The following is a 12820-nucleotide window of genomic DNA, read 5'->3' on the forward strand; positions in this document are numbered from 1 at the left end:
CCAAGAATAGAGCTTTGGGCCTCTGGTACCTGAGGTGTTTCCAATCGTTCTACTTTCTTTCCTCTCCTCCCTCTTCTCTTTTCTAGTACCAAGGATAGAACCTAGGGCTTTTCGTAAGCTAAGCAAGGTCTCTACTACCGGGCACCGAACTTCAATCCTTTTTTTTTTTTTAAACCCTTTTAAAAAAATCTTCATTTTGAGACAGTTTCTCGCTAAGTTGCAGACTGGCCTTGAACTCGCTGTGTTAGAGTTATCTCGCAGGTCTTCGCAGGTCTTCGCCATCCCAGCAGCCCTTGAGTCTTGGGGGAAGAAGCCACACCCCTTTATCCCAAAAGATGGGGCACTTAGGACGAGAGAAGGGAGAAACTGGCTGTCGGGGGTTTTTGTGTCGGAGAATTAGAAACCTAATTGTGTACAGAGAATTCGAAATCCACAGGATTGGTGTCCAGGAATTTGAACGCAGGATCCTGTGAGTCACTCGGATTTACTACCTCCTCTGGATGACAGATCTGAGTTTCAGGATTTTACTAGGCTATTTGTGGGATTGATGCCGTGCCTTGCCCCCAGGCAAGTTTTCTGAGTCTGAGGTGGAGCCCGGACTAGAAGGGAGGTGGGAGGGGATCTCTTAGTCCGGATGTCATTTCCACCTGTGTCCCTGCCAAGAAAGCCAGGGACAGAGCCTCCAGCAAAGGGAGCCGGGATGGGGAGGAGACTTGGGAATCACATGGAGACAAGGAAAAAGAAAACAAAGATCCCAGAGAAGAGATTAAAAATAATAAAACAATAATAACAGTCCTCTTGCACTGAACAGACTCTGGCCTGGGTCCTGTACTAAAGCATCTCACATAATTATTCCGTGTTTTCCTCACAGTTCTAGGCGATTGGAGGTCATTAGTGTTACCATTATTACTATTATTATGCCCATTTTACAAGTGAGAAAATTGAGGTCCAGCGCAGGACAATTAAGATGGAGGTGTAAGTGGGGAGAAAAGGGTACAGGTGTAAAGGGAACACGAAAGGAGACAAGATTCATTAACAAGGCAGGATCTGGGGGGACGGGCGGGAAAAGAGCGGAGCCTCTGGAAGGTGGTAAGCAGTTGCTAGAGACCCGGACTCCTAAGTCTCAGGGGGAGGCAGGGTCAGAGATGAAGACTTCAGGGTATTTCTTCTACGGTTCGGCCTTATTCAAGCCTCCTTACGATGGGTGTTGGGCCAAGTTGGGGTCAAAAATAGTGATTAGGAAGAGGCGACTATGCCATTACAGCAGCAAGGGATGATAAGAAAATGATTCACGGGGGCGTCCCAGGCTGGGAGGGGCCCTTCCTCCGTCTCTGTTCTTTAATCTGGGCAGATCGTGCCGCAGGGAGGACTGGGACACAGGCCCTCCCTCTCCCTGCCTCTGTTTCTCTGTCACTTAGAACTGTGGCTGTAGCACGTCCTGGACACAGGAGGGTACCCCTGGGGACCATAAGAACTTTCTGGTGGATTTCACTCCAGACCTTGAACACTTGCTGAGCTATTCAAGAAGCTCTCCCCCCTCCCCCAGTACCCTAGTGCGGCCATTGCTTAAGCTCCTCCCACCGGCCCTTTTCACTGAGGCTCTCCACAAACCACTGGGCCAACCGCACTAAGCGGGACTGAAAGAGGTGTTCTCTAGGCTCCAGCTTCAGACATACTCCTGGTGCCTTGGTCAGAGTTGCAAGCGAGATCACACCAAAACGCGAACAAGTTAGGCACGATCTTACTAGGCTGGCACCCACAGAGCACCTATAACCTATGCGCAGAAACAAAAACAGTCCCACAATCACAGAATCACCCGCGCTGACAGAAATCCCCTCCTAACGCAGGCAAAACATACAGCCCAGCTGTACAATTACATGACCAGCCACTGATAAGCCTGCTGGAGGGAGCATGAGCAAGACACTTAGTTTTGTTCCGTCTCGTACCCACAGCAACGAGATGGACACATAAAACTGCTCCATCATTACCATGAACACAGGGCTGTTTTACGTGCTGCCCCGTTTCCCCGTGCGGCTCCAAGCCTTTCATCCCAAGCATCCCATCTGAACCTCTTGGCCATGCTGTTTGAAACAGTCGTTTTTCCAGATTGGGAAAACCGAAGCAAAGAGAAGTTTGCTGAGGAGCCCAAGTTTTCATAGCCAGAGGCGATGGTGGGGGAGGGAACACTGACGGCCTGCGTTGGATGCCCAGGACCCACATGGCAAAAGGAAAGATGTAACTCCCCCAAGTTGTCCTCTGACCTCTACACATGCGCGCGCGCACACACAAACAAACAAGAACTTTAAAAGCATAATAAAATAAGCACTTAGGATTAAAACCCAGGTGCCCTTGCTCAAGAGTCCGGTACCTAAGGTTATCTCTCAGTAAACACAGATCAATCACAGCTGGACGTATTGGTTCTTGTCTGTGACCCCAGCACCGAGGCAGAAAGATCGAATGTTCAAGATGAACTTAGAGCGTACAGCAAATTTTCAGGTCCTCCTTGGGCTGTTTGTTGTATAACTTTCCCAGGGAGAGGCAAGGAAAATATCAATTTTCTCCCCAATAGAGAGGGTGCCCATGGACCAAAGAAAGATTCTATCAGGAACTACTTGGAAAATAATAGATACATTTATTGGGGTTACTTAAGAGTACACGTGCCTCTGACTCATAAGGCACTGACAGTCCACCTCCCCCACTGCCTACCTTCTCAATGCATTAATATTTCTAGGGTTATGTATAGCCAGGGCAGGGGGACTGGTGGTTGGGATCTCAGGGGAGGGTCTTGGGATGATCTTGTGAAGGTGTTGTGACTTTCTCTTTTCTAAAGGCCTCAGGTCACCACAGCTGCAGTACTCCACAGTGACAACAGGCACATCTGTACTCAAAGAAGGCTCAATGAGGTTGCTTGTCCCATAAAGTGCTGAGTGACCCTGGCGACCTTAGTTGACCTCAGCTGACCCTGGTTCCATCCTCGGAAACTGACTCCATAAAGTTGCCCTGTGGTTTCCACATTGTGTGTATAAGTGTGTGTGTGTGTGTGTGTGTGTGTGTGTGTGTGTGTGTGTGTGTATACATAGGTGCCATAAAAGGCATGTGGAGGTCAGAGGTCAGAGAAGAATTTATAGGAGTTAACTTTCTTTTTACCATGTGTATTCTGTGGTTTAGGCTTGGCAGCAAGCGGCCGGAAACACGGAGACATTTCACAGGCCCAGTGACAATAAATGTTTAAAAGAGTTGAACAGCTTACACTACAGTAGTGACTTTGTCCTAAGAACCTCAAAGAAATAAATAAGAAAGCAGAGAGTTCTGGTTCCAGCGCTCGGGAGGCTGAGGCAGGAGGGTCAGCTCAGGCTGCTTAATGGGTTCAAGAGATGCCTGAGTTATCTCGTGAGTTTAAGGTATGCCTGGGATACATAATAAAATCCTTTATAAAGGACCTCTTTATTAATGTCACAAACAGTCACATAAATGTCACATATAGTCACATAACCACACAAAGAGATTCAACACACCCAAACCAGACAGCAAGTAACACACCCAAAGCTCCCCAAGTCCCTCCTGTTCTGCTGGGTTGGCCCTTAAGGAAGCAGTAAGCTTGGGATAGAAAGGGGGAGCCCACTGGTCCTCTCAGCCAGACTGGTTCCACCAGGGCCATGGATGGCATAACCTGTCTCACTTGTGAAACCCATGTTGGGCAACTGGGCTCAAGTGTGGACGCCTGAATTCCCGGACACAGATGAGAAGTCCAGACTCCAGTGTACTAAGGGAGCAGGGGGCTGGGTGCCAGGCACATTCTCAGGGTGAGGGGAGGAGGAGCCTGGGACCTGGACACCCAGGTTCTGAGAATGCAGCACCACAACCCACTGGTTTTTTTTTTTTTTGTTGTTGTTGTTTGTTTGTTTATTTTTTTGTTATTGAAGGAGGAGCTCCAGTTATGTTGAATAAAATACAAGAAGCCCAATATAATCTGAAATTCCGATAAATAATTTGATTTTGTTTTAGTAGAAGTACTTTCCAATGTAAGAATATATTGACAACATATTGATCATTGCTCTGAAATCCCAGTTGGACCAGGTGTGGTGGGGCACATGACCCTAGCCCTCATGCTGGGGCAGGAAGATTCCAAGTTCAAGAACTACCTGGGTTTTATTTTAATGTGTGAGTACATTTTGTGTGTGTGCACATATATGTGAAAGTGTATTTGAGAATCCAAACTTGCAGTATTTTAACACCCTTCCCTGGTCTATGTGCCTTTTCAAGCACAGTCATGGTGCACAGACATACATGTAGGAAAAATATCTATGCACAAAATAAAAATTTTTTTAAATATTTAAACATTGAACCAATGCATACACTGTATGTTGTCTGTCCACCATGTTAGGGGGACAAGGTCAAGCACCTACTGGTGGGGTTGTGAGTGCTCCCCAGTTCTGCAAACCTCACCTCTCCATCCTTAGTTCTCTTTCCCCTCCCCTACTTCAAGTTGCCTCACAACTTCCCAGCTTCAGTTTCTTCGTCTAGGCCCATGGCTATATCTAGTCAGGAGGGCCCCCAGGCTATGTCAGTAAACCTAAGGACAACTCAGAGAGTCATCTGGGGAGTCCGTAGTCCACAGATATGACTGATCCTGAGTTATTTGTGGTCCATTTTCTGGAGTGGTATGGGGAGGGGCCATGTCTTAGAGAGTAGGCCAGGACAAGGGGATGAGGAGAGAGTCAGTGATATGAGACAGAGACCTCAGGATGAGGACACAAACACACACTTGTCAAAATGGGTTTGCAAAGGAAAGGAAGCAAGGGGTATGACTTGCAATCCAAGAACTCGGGTGGCCGAGGCAGGAGGATTGCCCTAAGATTGAGGCCAGCCTAGCTAAAACCCAGCCTCAGAATAAAGAATAGAAAGATGGGCGGAAGGGAGCTAGTTGGGAATGCCACTTCCTCCGTTGGCCAAGTGCTTGCCTAGTATGGACAAGGCCCAACATCAAATCCTATAGCTCTGCTGTATGATCTCAGCACTTGGAGGCAAGATGTTCAAGTTCACCCTCAGCTACAGGGTGAGTCGGAGGCCAGCCTTGGATAGTAAGAACCTGTCTCAAAAACAAAAAGGGGGGGGGGGAGTTGGGGAGGAAATAAGGAGGAAGGGAGGAAGAAAAGACAGAACTAATTATTTACAGCTGGGGAGATAAAGACCCAAAGATGGGTAGATAGGGGACCCAAAACTGAACTGGGCAATGCCACCCAAGTAGGTAGGCGACACCCCAAGAGACAGACATGCTCAAGCAAAATGATACTCGCTGTCCTAGGTCTGTGGCCAAAGCCAGCCAGCCATTTGGGTGCTGCCAGGAGACAGAGGTTCAGGCCCTTGAGTGTTGGGTATGTGGAGAAAGCTGTGGTCACGGGCCATCAGGATCACAAGCTGGTGGGTGATCCAGTTGTCTCCTCATATCCACATGCCATGGTATGGTGACACAACCTCTTTGAGAGGTGACACCCCGATTTTCTGGTGCCTCCTATATTTTGGGGGTGACACCCATGGTAGGAACCCCACCCAACTCTAATGTCGCTTCCTTACTGAGTCACCTACAACCCTGTCAGGCCTGTTGAGGGGAAACTTCTGTGAATCAAGTACCTAAGACCCAGTCCCTTAATCCTTGAGGCCCAGTCCAATGGGAATTTGGATCTAGCTCTCTAGGAACACAGAGCCTAGGCTAGGGTGACCGGGGTCTAGACTCTCCTTTAGATTAAAAGGCCCAGGCTCAGCCCCTCTCCCTCAAATTCATAGGTCCTAACCCTAGCCTTCCTCTCTCAGATCCAGAAGGAGTCCAGACCCCCACCCTCCTCTCTCAGTTCAGGGATGCAACCTCCTCCCTCAGACTCAGGTTCCAGACCCCAGCCTCCTCCCTCAGACTTCAGTCTCAGCTTTCCCCCTTCAGATCCAGGAATCTAGGCCCCATGCCTCCTCCCTCAGACTCACATTCCAGACCACCCCCTCTCTGCTCCCATAGCACTCAGGTGTTAACTGGGGCCAGACACAACCCCAGGTTTCTTAACAGTCCCTAGCCCTCTTCCTTCCCATTTGAAGTGGAGATGAGGTGCACTATTTACTTTGGTACTCACATGAATCACTCCCTAAAACACACGACTGACTGTCCCCTACTGACCCCATGCCTCCAGTGTCTCTCCTTTCCCCTCAATGTGACAAAAATCCCTCAGCAAGATGAGGAGCGTCAAAGGAGGGACCTGCCTGCCACTCTGTATAATACACCAGGTATTCCTCCCTTAACCTCTCACTCTCCCTCTGCCTTTCCAGATCTTGCAGTTCTGTCTCTCGTAATCTGTGTCTACCTGTCTCCATCCTCTCAATCTCCGCTCCCCCATCACCCATCTCCCCTGCCCTGGGTCCCCACCCCCTCCTCCCCAATCTCCTTCTCCCTATACATTCTCCATCCCTGACTCTGTCTCTCTCTCTCTTCCCACTCTTGTTTCTACCTCTGCCCCAGGTCTTCAGTCCTGAGAGATGAGACAAGAGGGGAAGTGGGGTGTGGGGAACAGAGAGGAGAGGGAGGATGGAAAATCCAGGCGGAAGGGAAGAGGGTAAGGCCGACCGGCTAGGTTCCCTTGGCATCTCTGTCAGAGCCCCGCCCAGGGCTGTGTGGCTTGGCCCATATAAGCAGCTCCTGGCCTCACACTGAGAACTTAGTGCCTGCTGTCACCAAGAACCTCTATCTCCATCCCTTCACGTGGATCTGCAGGTAGGAGCACCTTCTCTTCCCTAAGCCCCTGCTCTCAGGCAGGCACCTCGGCTCAGTTCTCTGCCTACCTGGCTCTCAGATCTGACTCCCTTCTTGCCTCTGACTGTCAGTCAGTGACTGGGAGCATCTTACTCTTTCTCAATGCCTCGCCTCTCCAGTCTTGCCTTTCCAACCCGACTGGTACAGAGTTGAATTTGAATTTAGAAATTCTGGGGCCCAGCACCCAGTCTCCGAGCCCGTTTGGATTAGTCAGTCCATCGAATACTTCTCTTTTGTCTCTGAGCCTATAGCCCTCTGTAAAATCAGCTTGTAGAGGTGACAGCATGCTCGGATGCTTGCGGACGTCTCCAGCAGTGTCTCCGTGGGCATCTTGGCTCAGAGTTCTTTCCCATCTGTCTCTGCCACACCTGGCTGCCTTTACTCTCACCATCTTTGTCTCTCTCCAACTCTGTCTCTGCTCCAAAAAGGGTCCTCTGGGGTCTGTCGGGCAGCTGTTAAAACAATGGGCGAGTAGTTCGCCCACCTACCCACCCCAGCCAACAGGCTAACTTGGCCTCTTTCTCTTCAGCTCCCTTCCCCCTGAAAGTCCATCTCCCCCAGTGCCCTAGTCTCTTGCCCTCCCTGCCCAGTATCCAGCATCCCTTGGACAGACTGCGTTGCTGCTACCGTAGGCATCCCCTGCAGCCGTTCACACAGCAGCCACCTCCTCAGGGCCAGCGAGATGCAGTTTGAGATGCACGACCACGTGAAAGGCAAAGGTGGGGGTCACTGAATGCACCAACAACCTTCCGGGTGCCAGGAACCTGGCTGCCTCCCTCCCCTGGGCAGCCTGGCTCCGAAAACAAATGGCACCTGCTTCTACTGCAGAGGCCCCAGGAAGTGTTAGAGCCCAGTCACGGAGGAAGAGGGGGTGGTACGTGCAACCAAGCCCAGGCTTTGCCCAGCTGTGGTGCCCACTTTTCCTCCCAACTTCCGCTCAACCAGATGTGTAGCTGGCAACAGCAGCAGAGACAGACTAGGGGTGTTGAAGAGCAGATGTGACAGATAGGAATGGGGAGGTACAGTGATGTTTCCTCCAGTGGGCGGCCAGGTGGCCTGCCCAGACTGCCCGGCAGAAGGGAGGGCGGCAGGGGTGGCGCCGAGAAGGGCCTGCCAGGGTGCCTGCTGATCCCCCTTCTCTTCCTCCACAGCTATGTCATATCCAGTGACTAGTCAGCCTCAGTGCACCAACACCTGCTACCAGACACAGCTCAGCGATTGGCACACGGGTCTCACCGACTGTTGCAACGACATGCCCGTCTGTGAGTGTCCAGGGAAAATGGGGAGGGAGGGAAGCTCAGCCCACACCCCTGCTGCAATCCTCACTCTGCCTGGAATCCCAACATCCACCCCTTACCCTCCACTTCACGATGGCCTCACTCCCTCTCGAGCCTCTAGCCCGCCCTACCGCGGTTGCTTTGGGTCTTTGTTTCCTTCTCTACAACTTTCCTCCCGGAGTCTTCACTCCCTCCCTGGGGGCAAGCGCAGCAGGCCCGGGACCTAACCGTTTTTCCCTGTCCAGGTCTGTGCGGCACTTTCGCTCCGCTGTGCCTCGCCTGCCGCATCTCCGACGACTTTGGGGAGTGCTGCTGTGCGCCCTATTTGCCCGGAGGACTGCACTCTCTGCGCACCGGCATGCGGGAGCGCTACCACATCCAGGTGCGCGCCAATCCAGGACCACAGGGATTGAGTCTGGGGACCGCCACTTGGCACCCAAGAGCAAAGCTTCTGACCTTTCTCGATTTCTCTTTCCCACCCTCCAGGGCTCCGTCGGGCACGACTGGGCTGCCCTCACCTTTTGCCTGCCCTGCGCCCTCTGTCAGATGGCGCGGGAACTGAAGATCCGAGAGTAAGAACATCCTCTCCCTTCGTCCTTCGTCCTGCCTGGCCTCCCTGGGAGGCCGCTCCTTGGAAAGCCTGTCCTACTGCCCCAGACCCACCGCCAAAAAATACACCCACAATAAAAACCTGAAAAACCTACCCCGCCTACAAGCTCTTATTGTCGCGGGGAAGGACTCTGGGTGCAGTGGGAGGTTTGCTGAGGGGGGCGGGATGCCTGACAGCCCTCTAGGTGTATCAGGTGACTTTCTGGAAGTGCTTCACAACATAGAACTATTAGCTCCTAGGCAGATGGCCTATCTCAAGTCCTGCCCACATCCCGAAAATAAGCAAAACCAGACAGGATAGATGCACAAGCCTGCTGCAATCCCCGCACTACAGATGCTGAGGCAGCAAGTGAGGAAAGTATGAGGGCAGTCTAGGCCCAATGAGACCCTGCTTCAAATAAAACGCTAAAAATATTAAGAAAAAGAAGATTTCAACTCTTCAAACAATGCTCTCCCTTGCTCAGTATCTATATATACTTTTAAGAATTTTAATTTCATGTATATGGATGTTGTACCGACATATATCACAAATGTGGAGGACCCAAAGGAAGCCAAATCCCCCAGACAAGATGGGGCTTTGGGGAAGCGGCCCCCACGGATAGTTCCTTATAAGCTAGTTCATACTAAGTTCATTACCACCTCAACTTAACCCATTGACTTCAGCCGGTGACATTTACTGCAGAAGGAACTGGACCGCGCTTGGGTCTCAGAACTTCTGGTACCCAGTCTTTACCCTGCCATGTCTGTGTTGTCTCAGTGAATCTGAATCGAAACCGTTTCAAGCCTGTTTCCACCTCTGAGGGTAGCAGCTCTTAACATGCAAACAAATTATATTGAGAGATGGCTTAGTGGCTCAGAACTCTAGCTGCTCTTGGGAAGAGGCACTTTGGTTCACAGCACCCACGGGTGGCAGCTCACAACTGCCTGAAACTCTAGTTTGAGAGGATCTGACGCCCTCTCCTGGCCTCCACCCCCATCCATACATACACGTAAATACTTTTTTTTTTTTTTTTAAGCCAAGTTTATGTTCACATCTCATAGGGCAGGAGCCACCATCAGCTTATGAAAGTAAAAGTCATTGGGGCCAGAGTCCCGCCTGAAAGTACTGTCACTCACAAGCCACAGGGCTGTGCACTGAAGCAAGGGACTAGTGCTGGGGTTACGCGTAGAGAAAGTGCTCTGTTGAGCATCGGCAGCAAGAGGTCCCCACGGAGATGAGGCCCAGCTCAGAGACCTCAGTTGCCATCTGCCCTCACGTCCAGGCCTTGGCATTCCAGGGCTGAGGCTAAGATGGCTAAACATGATGCTTTTTCCGCTTTGATCTTGAGTTTGCTTCAGAGAACGCTCATCCCTCACCAGCACTACCAGTTCTCCGTCCTCAGTTCCTCCCGGTGAAACAATGGTTGTTCTGTACCCCGGGCTTTTCTTGTCTAATGACAATCCCTGGGACACAGACTGTCTGATTCTCCCTGAGCTGAACTGTGACAGGAACAAAGAAAGGGTCAAAGATGTCCCTGCCCATTGCTCCTGCCATGCCATCTCTTCTGAGGAGACCATTGCCAAGGGGCAGAGGCACGCTCAGGATACACAGCTTGGAGGTGGGACCAGGACAAAGACATGCTCCACCCACCCAGGGCTCATCCCTCACCCCTCCCTTCCCTGCACACAGAAGGCAGTCAAGCCTCCCAAGTCTTCCCCGCACTTTATTGTTGCCTCTTAGAGATGTGACCCCTGCTGACATTCGCACATTGGGAGGGGGGCACCTATCAGACTGGGGTAACCACAGCAAGGGAAAGAGGCTGGGCCCAACCCCCACCCCAGGGCCAAAGCAGCAGCTAGAAATTGGAGTCTTGGGAAAGCAAGAATCCCGAGCTCAGGAAGCTGCCTAGGACTGGGGAAGAGAGCGCTCCCAAGTCCAAAAAGGAGACCCAGGTCGGGGTGGCCTCTGAGCAGAGTAAGCCCCTCCGGGGTCCCCACCCCACACCTGCCAGGGCAGGATGTGAGGCACCGATCCTGGTCCAGCCCAGGGCAGGTGGCAGCTCACTGTTCCTGTGGTGGGTGGTTGTACTGTCCTGTCCTGTCCTGACGGTACCTGCCTGCCTTTGCCAGCTCAGCACAGGCACTAGATCCCTCTGCTGACTACTAAGCGCTTGCTGTAGGAACCCACAATCACACCTGGCTCAAGCCGCAGCCTGTCCCGGCTTAGTGATGACCTCACTGTCCACCCATGGCCCAGGACGTAAAGTGGCATTCTGGGTATGCCCTCCTCCTCACCCTAACATCTGCATCACCCTCCTCCTGCCCAGGTACCCACCTGCAGCCTAGAACCAGGCTCCTCATTTACTGCCACAGAACTGCCCAGCCGCTTCCCGCTGCCCTGAGAAGAAAACCCCTTCATTCTACACTTGATCTGCTTGCAGTGGCCAGGTTTCTGGTTCTTGTAATAAAACAAACCACTTCCAGCCTCAGGTCCTTCGGCCTTACAGTTTCCTCAACTCGAATTTGTTTCCCAAAGGTCTTCCCGCAGCCTGTCCCCTTTCTCAGCCTAGTTTCTCCGAATACCTCGCCGACTTCACCTCAGGCACGTGTGTACGTGCGCGCACAAGAACTCAAGCCCCACCAGATGAGGGAGCCTCCTCTCCCCTCCTGCTTCACTCTGTGCCTACAACTGTGCTAAGCACAAAGTAGCAGCTCAATAAATAGTTGCTAAATGCAGAACAAAGGGGAACCCTGGGAAAAGGGAGCCAGTGGTTTCTGAGGACTGTCCAGGGGCTCTCTAGTCCAAAGTGACCCCTCAGGCAACATGGTAACTGTGGAAGAGGACCCTTGACAGGTCAAAGGGACATGCTAGTGAGATTGTCCTGACTCAACAGTCCCTTCCGGCCTCCGCCACCCCCGTGTCCACTGCCCCCAGCACCCCCACTGCCCCCACAGTACTCGTGCAGCCTGTGACGCAGAGTGACAAGGGCTGACCCAAGGCAGGCCCCATTGGGAGCATGAGGCCCCCCGGGTAGCTGGAGCAGCAGAGTAGCCACACCAGCTATACCATCTTCTGTGGGCTCAAGGGTGATGGGTCCAGCTCGTAGGCCAGCTGTGGTGGCAGGGAGGGCTGGTGGGCAGCACCCCCCTCCCATGGGTCCCCAGGGCCCCCCAGCTCCTGTCAGCAATAGGGGTGCTAAGAAAGGCTCAGAGCGGCGGAAGGCAGGAGGTGGGAGCCCAGCTGGCTTCCAGGCAGGTGCTGGGCCCGCAGGATCTGGAGGGAAGCAGACCGTGACCTTGGCAAAGGGGCGGCTGGCCATCTTGGTCATCTCCTGCAGGTGCCTGCGCTGCTCCTGTCGCTGGTCCAGGGCCTGCTTGGCCTTCCAGAGGAGCACACAGAGTGAGAGGAAGAGAAAGAAGCAGGAAAAGAAGACAGAGAAGAAGACGAACAGGTCAATGTGGGCCTGGTCTTGCCGAAAGAAAAGCAGGCCCTGTGAGTCTGCCGAGCCGTTGGCACCAGGCCCGTTGGGATCTCCTACGCCCAGCAGGAGCAGGTAGAAGCGGCTCGACTTGAGGGCGTGGTGCTCATGGGGATAGGTGATCACCAGCCTGTCCCGCACACTGCGGACCACCAGCACTGCCGAGGGTTCCGTGACTGTCACGTAGGTAATCAGGCCCCGCGGCCACACCTCCCGGACTCGTGGCTCCACTGGAGAACCTGGTCCACTTCCAGTCCCCAGTCCTCCTAGGTCCGCAGCCACCCGAGGTACACCGTCAGCAGGAGGTGGGGGAGGTGGTGGAGGTGGGGGTGGCTGGATATGAACGGTATGGACACCTGTGTCAGGGGCCACTCGGACCACAAAGGTGTCATAGGAGGTGGAGACATAAAGGTCCACAGCACCGAAGGTCACATCTAGTGTCAGGCGGATGTCCACATTGGTGAACTTGGGTTGGACGCCAAACAGCACGGTGCGGCCAGGACCCAGCGCCCGGCGCTTCGGCTCATGGAAACAGTTGGTCTGGGAAGTGGGGTCCAGGCAGCACTCCTGTTCCACAGAGATGAGTCGGTAACACTGCTGGCCGCCTAGAGGGCTCCCGTGGAACGACTCCCGGCACTTAGCACACTGTGACAGGGCAGAAGTAGAGCTGGTCGTCAGGGCAG

General features: G+C 52.8%; 2 protein-coding genes across 2 annotated transcripts in view; one reads left to right on the plus strand and one right to left on the minus strand.

Moving 5' to 3' along the window:
- Nucleotides 1-7475: 7475 nt before the first annotated feature.
- Nucleotides 7476-8646, plus strand: CNFN (cornifelin; the record flags this gene model as incomplete). The annotated part of the gene is made up of 4 exons (XM_080908563.1): nt 7476-7512; nt 7945-8055; nt 8316-8452; nt 8557-8646. The coding sequence occupies 4 exons, from the start codon at nt 7476-7478 to the stop codon at nt 8644-8646; spliced, it is 375 nt and encodes a 124-aa protein (XP_080764689.1).
- A 1696-nt stretch (nt 8647-10342) lies between these two features.
- MEGF8 (multiple EGF like domains 8) overlaps nt 10343-12820 on the minus strand; it is a 45076-nt gene continuing 42598 nt past the window's right edge. The window contains exon 41 of the mRNA XM_080908799.1: nt 10343-12782. Within this exon, the coding sequence (XP_080764925.1) occupies nt 11514-12782 (1269 nt within the window). The 3' untranslated portion in view covers nt 10343-11513. The remainder of the gene's footprint in view (nt 12783-12820) is intronic.

Source organism: Micromys minutus (assembly GCF_963924665.1).
Source record: "Micromys minutus genome assembly, chromosome: 32".
Lineage (NCBI taxonomy): Eukaryota > Metazoa > Chordata > Mammalia > Rodentia > Muridae > Micromys > Micromys minutus.